Genomic DNA, 18,555 nt, shown 5'->3' with positions numbered 1-18,555 from the left:
GCTCACAGATTGAGTTCAGTATATCCACACATGTCCAGTAATCAGTAATATTTTCAATGTACATACAGTAACTTGTGTGTATGTGTGAATACTGCTTTAACACTGTGTTGAAAAATGTGTGTTGTGCAAGTATAAGCGGTGATTTTGCAAGAAATGCTAAGATGTAAGTGTAAATGTTCATCTTTGTCCGTGCTGGCAGTGAAGAAACCCCTGCCCAACACAATTTCAGGACAAGCACCACTCTGCACTCTCTTTATGAGCAGCGATGTTCAGTCAGAGTTTAGATGACATTGATAATGTACAGACCTGTCCAGTGTACCGTGCCTGCGGCACTCCCGCAACCATGAAGAGCAAAAGGGGTTAGGATGAATGAATGAATAATTATGTACAAGGCTCTAAAACTGTGACAAGTCAAATCAACATTCCAAATCTTTGACTTTTCAGTGCAAATTTACTGTATGTGCTCAAAGTACAAGTACAAGACTTTAAAAATGAAATTATCTTTTTCCAGTGCAACAATTACACAGTAATTGCACCATTTTGTTTGTTTGTGGAGCAGCGAAACCAAAACCTGTCACTAGATGTCAGTATCTGAACAAATGTTCTCAGTGTAAGACCTGAGTCAGGAGCCATTCTGGCACAAATTCAAATGACACTTTCAGTCATACTGAAAGGCAGCATGCTTTTAGAAACATGTTCAGACAAGCAGAAGAATAATGTGACTGGCGGTAAAATAAACTCTCCTTCACTGAACCCTGTCAGGTTCGAATGTCAGGGCCCTTAACTGAAGTCATGAGATAACACTGCAACACTTGAGCGGCCAGCAGGACATGCAGTGAAAAGGCAGTGTGTTTGTTCAGTGTAGTGAAGAGGGAAAGACATTTACTCAGCAGTTAAAGACGGTTTCTGAGGTCACTCAGTTTTCAAGAACTCCCTGTTAATGCACAAATTCAACAGCACAGAGGCCAAATGGAAAAGACAACTTATGAAGGAATAGATTGTCACCACCGTGGCCTTTTTAAATCCCGTTTAGATATCGAACGCTTTGTTGCCAATGAGTTATGCTATTCCCATTTGAAAAAAAGTAAATAACACACCACTGATTGTCAGGTGCAAAAAAGAAATAACTAGAAAGTGGTTTCTGAAGAGACAGTGAGTGCTGGGACTGATTGTTCCTATTTTGTAGGCAAGTCCTTGCACTTTGACTTGAGTAATGGTTTGTGTACTTCAGCCATACCTGATGCTTACCATGTTACCAAGTAAATCTGAGGCAAAATGTACAGTATCAGCAGAACTACTAACTAATGATGATGAAGTTAAGGAATCATTAAGTCATCCTGGAACACTGACACCTTTATAAAAAACAAACGTCATGATGGTAGAGGATCACCAAAGTTAACATGATTCATCCTCTTGGGCCTCATTCTCCTGCTTAAAAGGACAAATCTATTGATTTAAGAACAGGTTTCTGTGACAAGCACTTAGAGCAGTAAACTCAGTAAACAGCTAACAGACGATGTGAGTCACAGATATGTGATACATGAGGCAAAGGTTTATTGCTTATTTTGTGTTAAATAATTACAACAACACACACAAAACATTGTTCATATACAAGAAAACAGGAGTATAAATATAGAGTATCTGTACTACAGGGTAGTATTTCAACATTTATGAAAAACACAGACTCAACAGACACACATTCAAAAAAATCATTCACTCAGCCACACATACAATTTACATTTTGCACTCAATAATACATTCACTCACTCATTCAGATATCAGAGGAAGACCATTTGTGTCTCAAAGGGTGCAGTCCCATCTTAAGTCTCTTAGGTTTAGTGCTCAGAGTACGTCTTGCTCCAGCTTCTTCTTTGTTTCTGCCAAAACAGTCTTCTGGTTTTACATGTAAAACTAACACGCGGAACAATTAACTCCTGAAACGAGAGGTGGAACAAGACACAAGTCGATATCAGGCACCCTCTCTGATCCCATTTTGACCCTCGTGGATATTCAGAGCCAGAAAAGAGGCCCAACGTTCACATTAATTCAAAATGCCTCGTAGTGGTGCAAAGTGTAGCATTTCAACATCAATAAAACTTAACCACATTCATTTTCACATATCACTATAAAGCTGTAGACAAGCTACACTGTTTCAGTGAGGACTGAGCAGAAAGCTTCCAATACTGTTGTACATCACAAGAAGAAATTTCTTTATGGCACAAAAAAGAAGGTGTTCTCTTTTAGAAAAAAACTGATCTAATGAAATAGGATTTGCAACATAAATTGAGGAGGTTTATGGGAAATGTAGCACTGGCACTAGCATTGATAATACCACAGATGTAGAATGGGGAACCCTGGTGGAGCATCAACATGGTTTCACAATTTATTTGACAAAGATATAGTGATGGTCAAATATGCTACATATAGCACCTTTAATATGACACCATTTGACAAGTATTGTGACATAATGTCAGGTTCTCTCATAGCGCACAGTGGGCGATTCATTTCTGCCCACCTGTGTCTTCTGCCAGGTTAGTTCGGAGGCCTGAATTGGGGAAAAGTGAGAGTTCTTTAGACACTGTTTACGAGCAGAATGGTAGTGGATGAGCTGGGAGAGGACACTTCAGGGTTAGTGTAATGGGGATCCTGTTTGTCCCCTTCTTGTTCTTGCGCAACAGTTAAGGTTAGCTTCTTCAGGCCGGCTTCGAGTGTGGCTTCAGCTCCCTCTGCCCTGTCACCTGGAGAGCAAACAGACAGAATGAGAAGGCATGCATTGGTTAATAAATGTGCAAGGTAAATTGAAGAAAGTGTTTACAGTACACAGTGGTGGAATGTAACTGCTGGGAATTATAATTTATTTAAGTCACCAGAGTGCCACATTAATATCTGTCTCAAGTTTTTGAAGTTAAGAGAGCTAAGCAGAACTGACGCAGTTAGGACTAGGTTACTAGACTAGGTTGCAGTAGAAGATAGGTACTGTAATTATTTCTTGGTGAACAATAACCTGGCACAGTGATTTCCTGGACTCTTGTCATCATAATGAGCTGAGCACTGTGCTCACTGACTGGATTCAGTCCAGGTTACGGTGACAGATTCTGCACTAAAGTCCTGTTATCTGCCAACACATAGTTACTGCCTGTAACTCATTCTAAGATAGTTTATAGATTCCTGTTTATGCTACATCAATAATACATTTTTTCTATTTTATATATATATATATACTGTATATATATGTGTGTGTGTGTATTTCCAACATATAGGATGAAAAATCACATGACAAGTCAACCTATGTTAATGTGATGGACACACACCTCTCTCTCGGTCACAGTCTGGAGATGAAGCTCCACTACATTGGCTGCGAGGACCCAGGAGAGGTGAGGCATGCCCAGAGCCGCACACTGAGTCTGGGTCATGAGAGCTACAGGGGCTCGCTAAATCCAAGCCACCGGGACATGAGGAGGAGAGGACTGGTGATGAGAGAGAGGAGCGGAGGTAGGAGTGGGGGGTGAAGAGTGATGAGGAGGAGTAGGAGCAGGGCATGTCGAGGGGGGTGGACGCAGAGGTGGAAGGATGTGAAGAAGTGCAGGAAGGTGAGGAGGGCATTGCTTGGGTTGAGGTTGTGGAGTGTGTTTCGGTCTCCTCCTCTGAGCTGCTACCGTGACCGCCCTCATCGTCGATTGATACTGACACCACTGAAACACACATACGCACACAGAGATGTGTTTCAAACATGCAGACACACACAGATGCTCCAACTAAAAACAAACAAACGAACAACAACAACAAAAAAACTCAGACTGTGGATAGATGACCCTGGTGACTCCTCATCACAGAGCTTCACTCACTTGAAATGCCGTCTGACTCCATCTTAAAATTGGTGATGTCATCGTTGCTGCCATCTCCCTCCGCACCTACACCCTGCTCCCTGGTTCCCATGGCGAGGGAACGTCGCTGGGCATGAATTTCCTCAGAGATGCTTTCAAGGTTGCGTAGTGCTGCTCGGTACTCAGCTTTGGCGATCACTAGTTTGGCCTGACGTTCGTCCACATGACGCTTCAGTTGCTAGGAAACAAAACTCTCTCTTAGTATGTATTTTATATTGTGCATATGTGAGCATGGCATAGACACAGGGTATGCTAACAAGACGAAAGACATCTGTATTTAATTATAGTTCATTTTTTATAAAAATTAGAGGGAGAAATAACTCACATCAACAAAAGTCTCACATCAGCATGTCTCAAAATATTTTTTACATATCCAAGTGGCATCTGTATCAGTTGTGCAACTATGAATGAACTAGAATGGTTAAAAGTCTGCTAATACACATACCTCAAGTTGTAGGTAATACTTGGCTTTCAGTTCAAAATATGGCCTGCAGGCAGAGGAAAAGAATAAAAATTGAGAGAGAGGGAGGTGAAACATTGGGAAACTGCTAGAAGAATAACAGTCCTCTGTGGGCAGCTGCATTCCTTGGCTCTTACATGAACAGTGCACAGCCAACACACGAAACATCTGGACTTCATCACACAACTTAAATGGGGCCTCTCTTTCTCACACACAAACACAGTGACACAAGGAGACGCCCAAGCAGGGAGTGCGTAAGCTCATTTCGAGTCCATCACAAAACAAGGCATAAGTGCAGACCTGGATTTGTTGATGGAGCGTTTGAGTTTCTTCTCTAACTGCTTCATGTGGTTGATGCAGGAGTTGTAGTTGGCTGCCGTTTTCTTGTGTTCGGCTTCGCTGCATGTTCGCGCCTGCTCTGCCTCCATCACCTGGAACAATTCAGAAAGAAATTCATTTTATAAATCGAGCAGCAATTTCAGTAGAATTCATTCATTCATCTGCAGAAGTCTCAAGCTTGAGCAAAAATGACTTAGAAAGGATAGGATTGCATGTTGATACCCTCTGTGTGGCATGGTTGAGCATTTCCTGCCAGGCGGAATCAAACTGACGACTGTCCTCCTCCAGCAGCCTCTCCTCAGCCAGAGCGATGGTCTCCTTGGCTGCTCGCAGGATCTCCACTGCCCGCTGGAACTCCTGAGTGGCCTTTTGTGCTTCAATCTGGGCCTTGAATTCAAAGACAGCTGCAGTTATAATCATATCTAATGTGTAAATGCAACATTTCAGCTTTTAGGCTGGAGATTGAATACTTAAATCATTTGAAGTGGCAGGTGTAAAAACGTTACCAGGAAGCTTACAACAGAGCATCGTGACAGCTTCCAGCCTGTTAAAATGCCATATTTATCATCACTTCTGGTCCAAAATTTGATCTCATATCGTATGAGTGCAGCAGTGGTCATGTCCCATTTCCACTGTGTGTGTGTGCCTGGTTAATTTATGACCTAGATTTCCTCTGAAGGAACCGTGGCTGATTCCTTACGACAGCCATAGAGGAACAAAGAAATTCTGCATCGCACACACATATACACGCGCACGCACAGAAAGACAACCGAGCCTTGATCCAATGGACAAACAGAAGCTTTGTCAATAAGAAAATCTGACACATTGTCAAATGTGCAGGGGCTTTTATTTTGCCCACAGCCACAGTCAATAGAAGGATTATTCCCATCATACTGGACATATTTGGACCCACTCTCTCCAGTGTGACAGGCGTGACCTAAAGGTCATTTTACTGGAGGACCTCCAAAGTTAAGCAGTTATAGTAACTCATTCACATAACATCATATACTATGAACAAATCAGATTTGCAAACCAGCTGACTACATAAATTAAATTAAATATCTTTATTAGACATTCACACTGGAAACTTTAAATACATATAAAATAACACAAAATGTAAAAAGCTTCAGCTTGACTAACTCTCCTTTTACGCATCTTACAGTTTTCCTTTTGGTGATTTTAAATGTCTTATGGGTGTGAACAACTCTGCTCCAAGATATCTAGTACATAATCTAACTTGCATCAGAGGCATCCAGTTTTGTGCAACTCCAGGCCTTCCCACTGAATTTTTTCTGCCCTTTCAATTTAAGAGAGAGTTGGAGTAGTTCAGTTTGACGTCTTTCTCACTCACCACAGTGTTACTCTTCTAGTTTGCAGCGACAATGTGTGTATTTTAGTGCTGCAACAGATCAAATGTAAAGAGTTGTGAAAATGAACAGAGAGAAAGACGCAGCAGAAAAACCAAACCTACACTATGCACTTAAACATGCTGATACTGTAAACTTGAGTTGAGGGGAACTGCAGAGTTGTCTGCAAACTGTGTTTGGCACTCCATGCAACACCTCTTGCATTAAGCAGCATTAAAATGACTCAGCTGTTACACATCTTTCTCACTTTCATCCCTGGCTTTCTGTGACATAGTCCTCTGCTACTTGAGCATGTTTTATGATAAGTACTTCAACGGTGACGTGAGCATCCTGCGTCGTTTCATGCTAAATGCAGCAAATCTTAAAGAACTGGCACATATTGTGTCGATGTTGCTGGAATATCTGATAGAAGATAATGGTTTGCATGTAATCTGTCAGCTTGACAAATCCCTCCTCTTTGTCCCTCGTCATGACCCATTTCCCATGCTCCGCGTAGTGAGGGGGTGCAGGCAAAACAGAAGGAGAATGATGGATATTTGATGAGGAGAAACCAGAGAAGGAACTGAGGCTTTAGCAGCATATCCATCAATGTGTTTTTTTTTTTTGTCCAAGTTGTAGACTGAAGGTCACACAAAAATGCCTGTCCTTCACAGAACTTCCTGGACAGAGTAACAGCACACTTCCTTTCCACGCTGAGTAACACACCTCACAAAGCATGGAGACACAATTCGCTGTTATGTGCACAAAACAAAAGTGTGCTGCTGCGCACGAGACAGCATGAATGACAAGCACTGTTATCAGTTAATTAACTTCAGCGTCACGGCTCCCACAGTGTCACACGACCGTGGTTTTATTCATAAATCCCAGTGAACTCACAAATGCATCACCACTGTTCACAGGCGTAAAGGGCGCTTTAAACATGTATGTGCGGGCTCATTTTTAATTCATGTGTCAGACGCTGTCACCCCGTCTGACATCCACCGTCTCTAGAAAGTCATCCTGTTTACCCCAGTTTCAGGAGGTGGAGGGTGGAGAGGCAGAGAGAGAGGTGACACAGGGGCTACGGGAGACAGACAGCCAGCCAGATAGGCAATGGAGCAGAAGAGGATGCAGGGAAAAACTGACAAAAGATTGGACAGTGCAGGGCAAATTCCTACACACCACCATCCTAATCTGTTGGAATGTATGGGAGAAAGCATGTGTAGGGGGGTTTGGGGGATGAGACAGGCTTATGGGTGGGGGTAGGTGCAGTCATGTCAATGTGTGCTTGTGTGTTGTGGCAGGGTCAGCGAGGGTAAGCATTCGGATCTCTTCAAAATAGGTCATGTGAATATTAAATATTCCCCTATAAAACACGACCAGACAATATGACAGTTTACCTCAAGGCCTTCGCTGGCTCTGCTCTGTTTAAACACACCCTCTGAATTAGATGCACACACACACACACAAAGCGAAGGGGGCTTTTTGATCCTTTCATATGAACCCAGGTCCCGTCAAAATCCCGAACCTCCTAGTAATCCCTGACACTCACATTGCAAGATAGAGAAGCAAGGACCCACACAAACACAAATGCACAATCTATTTCAGTTTGACAGCTCAGCTCTGACACACAAATGCTAGCCTTCTGATAAATGACTCATGAAGTCCTTCCTGGTTGGCTTGCACGGGAAGGGTGTGTGTGTGTGTTTGTGTGTGTGTGTTTGTGTGTGTGTGAAGGACTCAAAGTTTCTGGTTCTGCCCAATCAGATCACAGCCTCACAGGTTTGTGTGCTAAGCCTCGACTTAATCGCCCCCACTGTGTTTGTATCTGCACCACTGCAGCGAGCGCAGAACCACAAAGAACCTCTAAGGGAAGGAAGTCAAATAATGAAAGATATGGCAAGATTTCAGGACAACAATACCTCGTCTCCACACTGAGCTAGTGTGTGTGTGTGTGTGAGAGAGAGACACTAGCTTTGAATACAGAGGTGTGACTGAGTTTAAAAATAGACTTCACGTGACTGAGCTCGCTTTAAGAAGAGCTAAGCTGAGCTCCTTTAACTTGTCATAGCTGATCCTCAGTAAGCCTGCCCTCACACTCTCTGTCTGCCGACCTCAGACTCACGCCAACTCTCTCCTGTCAAAGTGTGTTTGTGTGTGTGTGTGTCTGAGTACCTGTCTTGCTACTTTGCGGGCTTCCCAGTACGGTTTGGAATCATCCACGGCCCGTCCGATCCTCTTCACCTGCTCGTCCAGCTTCACTGTTGCTTCAACCAGAACTGCTCTAAACCGCTGACGACAGTCCTGCACGCACAGACACACAAAGATATGAGTTTATAGACCCATCCACCCATCCACAGTCAAAATGAACTGCAGTGTTACCATCAATCCCTTGGTAATACACTGTAGGATATTTGGTGATGCCTTAAATTCTCATCATCATCAATTTTTTTGTGTTTATGGTTTAAAGCACCATGGCTCTGCATGCTGTGTGGCCTGTGTGCTGTTCTGGTTGGCCTAGTGCCCCCGAAGCTGCTCTTCTAATTCATCACAGTCGTCACCAAACCATAACCCGAATACAAGCGCCCACAGTAATACACACTGCTGTATGTCTCTTTTGCTTTCTCTACTTCAGCACCAGCTGTTTCTGTCTTGCTCTCAGCATTGTTGAGCACATCTTATATTGATTATTTGGTTGTTCATGTGCAATTATACAGCATGTGTGTGCACATTTTGGCATAAAGCTGATGCAGCAAGTTTCTTCTTCTGTGTTATTCATAAATAAGGACTGTCCTTTTGCACTGTTATCAAGGTAGACCGCATTTTACGTGTACGTATATGTGTATGCTGGGGTCTCTGTATAGCGTGACCACGTAGACAGCAGCACCTGGTTCCTGTTCATTAAAGTGACTGAGCAGATTAAAAGAGAGGTTAAAGAGGGGAAAAGGGAAAGGGCGCAACAGGAAACCAATTTCCTGTGACATCATTACGTTTCCTGACTTCCTGTTCCCGTGATGCTGTCGTGACACAGCATGCAGTTACTGGGTATATATTGTTGGCAGTTGGTGAAGGAAAACGCACTTGGGCTTGCTGTCCTGACCTCTCTGCTCGTCTACCCCGCGCAATCGCACTGCATATCTCTGCCAGGCCACATATGAAGTTAAGCATTATGTTGGCAGCGTAAAGAACCTCATATCTGAGCAGGGATTTAAACTCAGCCTCTCCCGAATCCTCTAAATCTAACTGTGCATTGTCCTTAATCAACTCCAGACTCTTTCACTCTGCCCCACGATACACGGCCTTCTCTCTTTTCACTGTGTGTGTGTTCATATATATGTCTATCAATACCTGTGTTAACATTAACTGCTTCTTTAAAACAACGACAAAGCAGTGGTCATGTGGATACTAATCCGATCCTCTCTCTCTCTGTCTGTTGTTATATTTATTCCAGTTCCAGCTCGTAGGACGTGACTGAAAGTTTAATGAGAAACAGAAGAGGCCTACTTCGAGGAGAAGAAAAACAGTGGCCTGCCTCTGGAATGTTTTTACATTTGCTGAACAGTAAACCTTATAGCAGTGGTGAAATACCTATACATCGAACCATCTTTCTAATTTCAGCGTTTTTTTTTCCTTTTTCAAAAGTATTTGGTTTGTTAAAGGCACCAAATGTGCTTTTCAAACATTATATTTAACATTCAGAGCACATTAATGCTTCTTGTAGCACGGAGAGTTGACACAGTGCAGTGTTGTTTAGTGGGAGTGAGAGCTGCAGCTTCACTTTTTCCACATTTCCAACCAGAAGCCGCAATCAGGAAATTTCTATGGTTTGCAAGATATTGTGTGTGAATGCTTTTAAAGTGGCGATCCCCCTGCCAGGAAAACATGCACCAAACTGTACTGGAAATAACCGATGTTTATGCCCTTTTGTTTAGAGTCAAACAGGGGATTTTAAGTCTGAGAGCCAGACTTAAGGGCTTCTTAAGGTTTTTTTTCAGTGCAGCTCAGCCATGGCTGGAAGTGTTTACCATAGCGGGGAGAGACAATACCTGGTTGGTGTTTCCACTCACCTCCAGCTCACTCTCCCACCGGTTAATGTCATCTGTGGACTGGTTCAACTTCTCCAGTTCCCCCTTTTTTTTTTCCAGAGGACATGGAACACAAGGAAAAGCACAGAGAAAGAAAGAGAGAGAGAGAGAGAGAGGGAGGGGTTAGTGTGATGTGTGAAACTGATCTGAAAGCTAATGTGTTTACCAAATCACTGAGCATGCAGCCCTCAGTGTGTGTGTGTGTGTGTGTGTGTGTGTTTGGCATTATACTAAATTATAAGAAAGCACACCTTCAGTCAACACTTCATTCTTTGAAATGACTGTAATAGGACTGTATGATAATAAATAAAAACTTTATTCCAAACACTGAACCACACTAGTCATTCCATCAGGCTACACGTTTCCTTTCAATGTCACTTTCAGCAGTGGTCACATCTGGAACCATGTCAGATCCCCTACCTGTATTCTTGGATCCACTTCTTCCTCCTCCTCAGCACACCCAGAGTCTTTCTCACATTTATTCCCATTTGGTAAAGAATCCATTTTCTTGGTTTCCAGAGTGTTTTTCTTTTGTTTAGTTTTTTTTTTTATTTATTTTTTGGTAAAATAAAAATGATGGTCTTCACTTCAAACAACGCGCGACCCCGAGGTGCTGGACAGCGGTGGAGTCCAGCAGTGATCCGCTCTCTCTCTATAACCTTTAATCGCAGCACATTTCCTAAAGGTTCCAGCAGAGGAGTCCTCTGTCTGTCTGCAGAGAAGCGCGTCTGACCGCACGGAGGTCCAGCACCCACTGTGGAAGATCACAAGCTCTGGGATCGACGGCAGAACCAACTGTGGATAGAGAAAGTACCAAACAGACTGTGTTGATCAAGAAGACTTCTTCTGGTCGGGACTTTCAGAATAAAAGCCGCGCATATTACACCATGGGTTTCTGTATCTGCATTATGGGCTATGGTTTTCCACCTTTTCTGGCATTCTATACACTGAGCAAATAATTGTGTTGATAACAATGCAATCATTAAAATTCTGTAAACAGAAATAGAGCAAACCCAGGTCCTTAGGGTTTTTACGCACTTTGACCAGTTGCTCATCCAGCATGTGATGCAGCCCTGACATCCTCCAGAGATTTATAGTTAAACAGACTGGTTTGCTTTCATAATCGTGAAGATTAAGATTTTCCTAACCAGTACATCAAACAGCAGGTTAATTTCTGTATGTTCTGTCTCGATCGATAATTAAGATCCTGTCATTTATTTGACCATTCAAAATGACAGATTTGGTCGTGTATTGTAATTTGAATTTATAAATGAAAATGCATTTTATGTTACCCACATAATTGAACATATACATCTGATTTACTGTTATCTACAAACATGCACTAAAACACCAGTTAATCAATTGATTCCAGTCCTTTCCATTTTTATCCACGTTTCCGCTCACTAAGCTTTTATTTCGAAGAGACACTCGCCCGTGTGTTCCGGTTTATAGTACTACTCATTTCCAGCTTGACGCAGCTGCAGGCGGTGAGACACAGTTGGTTTCCAATCGCCCTCTGGTGGTGAGGACTCCAGGGAGCAGGGAGGGTCAGTCTGTTGACATGGTGTGTTTATGTAGAGGTTCCCAATATGGCAACAACTACATGTCATTACAGTGTTTTTTTTTTTAAACCCAGGGTTCCCAGGGAACAAAAAGTAAACTCTAGTTTTTCCGTCTCTGTGTTTGGTGATGAATCACATCCGTTTGAACCTGTCATCAGGGGAATTTACTCACCATTAAATATAAAGCTCATTACAATAATTACAGTCACACTGGTGATAAAACATTAGACAATAATATAATAATAATATGTTGGGAATTAATGTTAGACTTAGAATATGTGGGAGACACATGTAATGGAGTGTATATATAAAATCCCATAATAAACCTTTAAGGTTCAATAACTTAAAGTTAATCCTTATATCAAATATTTGAATTGAAAAGTGTATTAGTGACTTAAAACAGCTATTGTAATACTTGTTTGTGATGTTTGGGTGACTTTTCTTTTAATGACCTCTAGAAAAATGCGTAAACGCGGCACAGTCAGGGCTCATTTATAGGTTTGTGGCCACCTTACTGGCTGTATATTATATTCCAGTGACTCTGTCTAATGTCATGATCCCCCACCACCACCACCACCACAAGAGCAGGTTCAAATGTTAGTCATTTAGTCTGGAGTGAGAAGTTGGGTGGAGGCCGACACCGCGCCTCACATATGGACCGCTGCCCAGCTTCACTGTTCGTCATCGCGTTTTTTCCAGCGTCCTCCTGCGTATGCATGTATGCAGCCGACGGGCTGATTTCATAACGTGGGGAGGAAGAGAGGAATGGGGCTTTGAGGACGGATGAGCACCAGACCCGGTAAGCTCTATGCACCAACAGTGTTATCTCCGTTGCCGGGCCATGCAGACGGCGCACTAGATGAGATGCGGTAGTGGAGGCTGCTGATGCTGCTGTCTATCAGATGTTATTTGTGTCTTGAGCATCATCGCCGTGACGGACAGAGAGATCGAGATCAAGCTACGGAGCCAGGGACACCGCAGACCGGATAACAGAGGATGGAGTTCAAGCATCTGGTGGAGGCGGCGGAGAAGTGGTGCTCCGGTAACCCGTTCGACCTCATCTTTGCCGAGGAGGACGACGAGCGGCGGCTGGACTTTTACGCAGAGCCCGGCGTCTCCTTCTACGTGCTGTGTCCCGGCGGCACCGACAGTTTCGTAAGTGAGCTTTTCTGCAGGGCCTCTGGAGCTGCGTGCGTGTATGTGTGTGTGTGTGTGTGTGTGTGTTCTTGTAGGTGTGCCGATGGTGGGTTGGAGGTGGGGTTGTCCCGGTTGGTCCCGGTTTTCCAGCTGACGGACTTGGGAGGGGAGGAGGATGGGGGGGGGGGGGGGTGCTTTAGGGCGAAGAGCGGGGGAGATGATGTCATTTCGGTGTGGGTTGCACACCCCCCTTCTCCCTGTCGATGGTGTTTTTCTCCTCCATCATATTCAACTGCAATAACCCTCTGAACCACAACACCGTCACACCAGGCTGATTAAAAAACACGAGGCCCGAAACCTTCAAAATAAAAGTCTTCCAGTTTATTCACATTTGCAACACAAAATACCGCATCAGAGTAAAACATTAGTATTTGCGTAGAACTAAATAGAAAATTATTTATTTCTAGTAATATTTCAACCCATTTACTTACATTATTCAAGAGGCTGACGTTTTGGTGGATCTTTGGTTTGGTAACAGTGACACATTTTCATACCTTTATGTCAAAGGATTCATTGCAAGTGATCTAATCCAAATGAATCTCAGTCTGCACAGTTGAATTATATGTTTAGTTAATTTTATCTCCCTACATGGTAGTCTAATCAGCAGGCCACAGTTTTTCAGGCAGTAATATACTGTATATGTATATGTAATATGTACATTTTCTGTATTTGCTGAACATCCTTTGGTTGTTAAAACCCTTTAAACCCTTAGAAACAACACTGATGTAAGCTCAGTATCTTTAGTGGTAGCAACAGCCCTGCACCAATAGACACCTTTGATCTAGCTCACAAGCTAAATGCTCCACCAGTGTGGTGCAGTGGTGTTATGAGTCCCGAGCTGAGCGCCGGAGGCCAAACCCACTCTGCTCCCACCTCCTGCTCAGCGACAGAGGCTAACAGGGCAGGGAGCAGATGGAGATGACCCATGAGCCAGAGCGTCTGTTCAGTCGATAACACATTATGTCACCCCGACCGTGCCTGTGTAATGTTTGCCAACGTCTGCAAACATGTGATGAAAACAGGACCGTCCCACGGACAGCGGATCAGAGCAGCTGCTTAAGCAGGGGCTTTTCATGACTGCTGGCTAAGAACAACAACAAAAACAACAAAAAAAACACAAAATCCAGCCTCTCCATGATGGAATAATCTTATCCAAAATATCATTATAGAGAGAAAAATAGCAGAGAGCTTGACAGCACAGTCATCCACATACGGTGCAGGTGCATAGATACCTATGTGGTTGTCACCAATTTTTTTCTGTCTCTTTCTTCATCTTCAACTCATGCTTTTTACCCTTCCTTTGGATCAAATAGCGTATCTGTCAACTGCTGCAGCTCTAACACTTGAGCACAGGCGCACACGCACACACACACACACACACACACACACATGCGCGTGTGGGCATACAGAGTTCTCTGTGTGCTATGCACTCTCAAATCAGCTAGAATAACTCTCTGCCTCTCTGCAGGACTCTTGAGATCTAGTTACTCTTGCTCGATCAATACTCCTATCAGCAGGGTGTCTCACATGACTCTCTGTGTGTCCTTTACACACACACACACACACACACACACACACACACACACACACACACACACACACACACACACACACGCAAATCTAGTCAGTTTATCATGTTTTTGTCAAAACTGTAGACATCTAGGGCATGAGCCTGTCATTTCGCTAGAGGGTGCTGTAGGATCAGCCATCCCAGAGTGACAGTACAGCTGCACATCACTGTTTTCAGCTGTGTAATTTCCATGATTTGTGCTAGTAGTTTAGAATAATCCAGATTATGTCATACAGTAGTTAGGAACTAAACAACAGTTGGGCGTGTGTGTGCACGTGGCCTTGAAGATGCTTCATTGCTGGGGTCAGCGAATACACGCGTTCATGGGAGAAAGTGGTTTATTGTTTGGAATATCTGCAAATTTTAAGTCGATATAAATAAAATTAAAATTGACAAAACATCCTAAATACCTTAATTTAATTACAACCAATTAATTTATGAAATATATTTTCCCATATGAAAGTTTAATCTTAATTAACAACTAAATTATTGTGAGGGATCATTTATAGAAGTTAGTGGAGGTGGGACCCTGTGAATCACACATGTAATCAATATACCTTAATGTATATCAATTCATTAGTATATCAATTCATTTCACCACATTTGGCATTAGACTCTAAATTTGCAACTGAATGTAAGGATTAAGGTTCTTTTGATGTACAAATAAAGGGAAATTAAGTCCTGCACACTTCTGCTACACTGCCAGAGTAGCTGCACAAACTTACCCAGTGCAGCAACATAGCGGCCTTTAGACTCTATTTAAACACCACTAAAAGAGAATGAAGTTAAATTGGTCCAATGGCCCATCCCAAGCATGATGTTTATCTAAAAATTCCTGTAAGAGCTTTGAAGTAGCTGACACCCTGTACAGAGGAGGAAGTTACTTTTAATTTGACTAGGAGTCTTGCATCTGATTTCAGTGATTTACAACTTACGATCATTGCTTTATTGGTCGTAGGCGCTGTCAGGTAATGTCATGTAATTCACGAGACTGGTCGAGTTGAAGCCCGGGTTTTGACACACGTCTGGTAAAAAAGGTGTATCCTGGCTAGTAGCAGAGTAAAGTCACTGTGTGCTGCAATAGCACGGATGTTCATGCTCAGTGGTTTATCTGCTGTGCGTCCTTGAATAATTGTCCTTTCATCTGGTTTAATTGCTTTGTTCTAGTTTCCTGTGTTGCCCAATACAGCTTTACTTATTTGCTTTTTAATAGTGTTAAAACTACATACATGTTTCTTCTGGCTTACTAAAGTTAGTGTAGTACTTCTTTTGTTACTGCGTTATAATAACTCCATAGACGCCTGATGTCTGCTAATGTTTGTCTGTGTGCAGCATGTGTGGAGCGAAAGTGAGGACTGCCTCCCCTTCCTACAGTTGGCCCAGGACTACATCTCCTCCTGTGGGAAGAAGACTCTGCTGGAGGTGCTGGAGAAGGTCTTCACGTCCTTCCGGCCTGTAAGACAAAACAAACAACAACTAGGCAGTTTCCTTTTTTAACACACTGCATCATCAACCTGTGCCAGTAACCTGTGCACATTGTGTTTGGGTCTATTACAGCCCGGTCACATTCTGTTCTCGCTGTTTGTGAGGATATATATCTACACAAACACTGGAAACAGAGGGATTTAGCTAGTCTATCAGTGCAAAGGTCACAAAATCTACTTACCTGCAGCTCACAGATCAATACGTTTGATCACAGACACAGGTACTTGTGGAGTCTCAGCTGTTTGCCTAACAAATGTAGGGTTAAGGCTCAAGAAAACAATTTCACCCAGCCAAGAAATAGTCTGAGCCATTGGTGAACTTTAGAGATGCTTAAAGCTTGCTAAGCTTTTGTTTTTTCAAGGGACTTTTGTTACATAGAGAATATGATGCACAGTACAGGAACTAAATAATTAATCTATACACACTGAAACTGTTTACATGTAAACATGCTATTCTTAAACTAAACTGCCTCCATACAAAAGAGGAAGAAATAGTACTAGATAGTGTTCAACGTCTCTAACACGACATTTTCTATCTCTCTCTGTTAGCTCCTTGGTCTTCCAGACATAGAAGATGACAGTTTTGAGCATTACCACGCTGACATGGAGGGAGAACCGGGGCCGGACCACCAGCAAATGGGGGTCAGCCAGCAGTGATGAGCCCTTATAAGAAGCCCCGCAGGGGCAGAGCTGCTCTGAAGCCCCAGGCCTCAACTCCTCATCCTACACACTTAACAAAACACTTTTAACCAAACACACACACACACACACATACACTAATACATACTTCCAGTCAACTTGCTAAAAATGCACCACCATGTTCTTGAATGTCTCAGTGGCTTTGCTTCCCAAAAAGTGCACACTGTTGCACCTTACTGACCCCCTTAGTAAACACACATGCACACACAAACACACACACACACACTGGGGCTATGTGAGCAGCAGCCATGTACAATGCAAGTATCATAATCATCCACCATCTGGTTAGTTAAAGTTCCACAGCACAGCAATATTACATCTGCCTCAGCCGGCTTTGTTATGCAGAAATACAGTCAGATGTTACTGCAATACACACTTCCCCTGTGGCTTCAGAGATGAACGCGACAGTTAACCTACTTTCTCCACCTGTCTGTTGATAGAGAGGATACACGAGAGCTAGATGAAAGGTGAGCGGGTTGGAAACTGACAGTTTGTGGCTATGCGAGGCAACAGGAGTGACGCACGGAGGTGGGAGCTGAAGCAGCGAAGGGCAGTGTAACTGTCCGCTTCGTGGAGGGAGAGAGGGAGGGAACTGAGGATTGCACTGAGGATGCTTAGCTGTGATGTAGATTCGGCTGGAGAAGCTCTCAAACGGAGCTGTTTCGAACACACGGTTAGTTGTGGAAATCATAGTGTTTTTTCGAGGGGTGTCACAATGTTTCGCAACACAGCACGCCGCAAAGAGTTAAAAGTCATATGTCGAGGAGGTTTTTAATCGATGTTGCTATGGTACAGCTGTTACAACAAAGGCTCGTGTTGCAGCATAAGCCCTTCCCAGTTTGGGTGTCTCAACCTTAGCTATCCGGTAGTCTTCCTGGTTGTTGGTGGTTCACAGTTTGCCCTCCTTTCTCAGCACAATCTGATGATGTACCTTAGCCAAAAGCTCTTCTGTGCGTGTTGTTTTGAATTTGAATTCTGCTTCTCTCAAGGTTTCTATTAACTATAAATTTAACAAGGGCACACCCAGCCCCCTGAGTGATATGACAGGGAAGAGAAAATATTTGTTGTCAGCCACCCTCTGCCCACCCTGTCATGTTTCTGATCTAACAGTGTGTTGTTGTATGTCACATCCAGTGCACTGCGATGCTTTTAACCCCCTCCCCACCATCTTCAACAACTTGATCTACATGCAAGACTGTTTCAGAGGTTTCTTTACTTTCGGCTTATTGTAACTGTTTTGTCTTTTGATTGCCTATTTGAATGTTACTCATGCAGTGTATCTTCTGTTTGTCCTCTGATGTGTGTGAAATTGTTGAATAAACTGTGTGAACAGACTGTTCCACTAGCTGATGTGTTTTCTTAACGGACTGAAGTTAATGCAGCACAAAGCGCCCAATATGGAGGGTTTTTCATATCACACAGTGGACTGGTGACCTGCGGCTGGTGTTACTGGGGTTGACGTCACGCACCACCTGACGCACTCTCTCCTGGGGAGGAGTTACAGACAGGAAAACGTGGCCTTGCCTTCAAAATAAAAGCACAAAACTGGCATTCTAGTTGTAGCTTTTCCTGCACAGATGCTCCTTATGCTGCTGCCAGGGCTGTCCTGTGAGTTTGATTTCACTGGTGGCCTTAACAGCACCTCTCCACAGTGAGATAAGTTGTAGAAAAAAATAAAATAATAATTTTTTTTTTCAGATTCCTCTACAGAGATTACACTTATTATTTGTCATTTTAGCCAACATAATGTTAAAACAAACATGTTTATTCTGATATTTTTGTGTTTTTTATCACTGTGAACATATTTCCTATGTACACTAGCTGTGTTCTAATCAAGTGACTACAATATAAACAAGAAATACAAAGAAAAATGTAATGTAATAAGACTTTTGCACAGTACTATATATATATATATATATATATATATAT

At 42.9% G+C, this 18,555-nt stretch overlaps 2 protein-coding genes across 3 annotated transcripts; one reads left to right on the top strand and one right to left on the bottom strand.

Moving 5' to 3' along the window:
- Positions 1-1,532: 1,532 nt before the first annotated feature.
- Positions 1,533-10,896, bottom strand: sh3bp5a (SH3-domain binding protein 5a (BTK-associated)). The gene is made up of 9 exons (XM_026349630.1): positions 10,535-10,896; positions 10,097-10,159; positions 8,205-8,333; positions 4,906-5,070; positions 4,645-4,775; positions 4,330-4,372; positions 3,846-4,062; positions 3,312-3,692; positions 1,533-2,738 (listed from the first exon to the last, which is right to left on the bottom strand). The coding sequence occupies exons 1-9, from the start codon at positions 10,616-10,618 to the stop codon at positions 2,572-2,574; spliced, it is 1,380 nt and encodes a 459-aa protein (XP_026205415.1). The 5' UTR covers positions 10,619-10,896; the 3' UTR covers positions 1,533-2,571.
- A 1,489-nt stretch (positions 10,897-12,385) lies between these two features.
- mturn (maturin, neural progenitor differentiation regulator homolog (Xenopus)) lies at positions 12,386-17,963 on the top strand. 2 transcript variants are annotated; one of them, XM_026346653.2, is made up of 4 exons: positions 12,389-12,475; positions 12,598-12,831; positions 15,776-15,898; positions 16,477-17,963. In XM_026346653.2, exons 2-4 carry the CDS (start codon positions 12,673-12,675, stop codon positions 16,582-16,584), a joined length of 390 nt encoding a protein of 129 aa, XP_026202438.1. In that variant the 5' UTR covers positions 12,389-12,475; positions 12,598-12,672; the 3' UTR covers positions 16,585-17,963. The 2 variants fall into 2 exon arrangements, with proteins under 2 accessions (XP_026202437.1, XP_026202438.1); XM_026346652.2 differs by having other exon boundaries at positions 12,386-12,831.
- Positions 17,964-18,555: the final 592 nt, after the last annotated feature.

This window comes from Anabas testudineus, chromosome 11 (genome assembly GCF_900324465.2).
Source record: "Anabas testudineus chromosome 11, fAnaTes1.2, whole genome shotgun sequence".
Lineage (NCBI taxonomy): Eukaryota > Metazoa > Chordata > Actinopteri > Anabantiformes > Anabantidae > Anabas > Anabas testudineus.
This window is presented reverse-complemented; position numbering and strand designations above follow the sequence as displayed.

What these genes read in the sequence shown, in the direction of transcription:
- sh3bp5a (XM_026349630.1), bottom strand. Translation starts at nt 10,618, where the DNA reads ATGGATTCTTTACCAAATGGGAATAAATGTGAGAAAGACTCTGGGTGT. An exon ending in CCCGCAAAGTAGCAAGACAG is followed by an intron (nt 5,071 to 8,204) that starts GTACTCAGACAC and finishes TTTGAATTCAAG; the next exon opens with GCCCAGATTGAAGCACAAAA. An exon ending in AGTATTACCTACAACTTGAG is followed by an intron (nt 4,063 to 4,329) that starts GTATGTGTATTA and finishes TTTGTTTCCTAG; the next exon opens with CAACTGAAGCGTCATGTGGA.
- mturn (XM_026346652.2), top strand. Translation starts at nt 12,673, where the DNA reads ATGGAGTTCAAGCATCTGGTGGAGGCGGCGGAGAAGTGGTGCTCCGGT. An exon ending in CCGGCGGCACCGACAGTTTC is followed by an intron (nt 12,832 to 15,775) that starts GTAAGTGAGCTT and finishes GTCTGTGTGCAG; the next exon opens with CATGTGTGGAGCGAAAGTGA. An exon ending in TCTTCACGTCCTTCCGGCCT is followed by an intron (nt 15,899 to 16,476) that starts GTAAGACAAAAC and finishes TCTCTCTGTTAG; the next exon opens with CTCCTTGGTCTTCCAGACAT.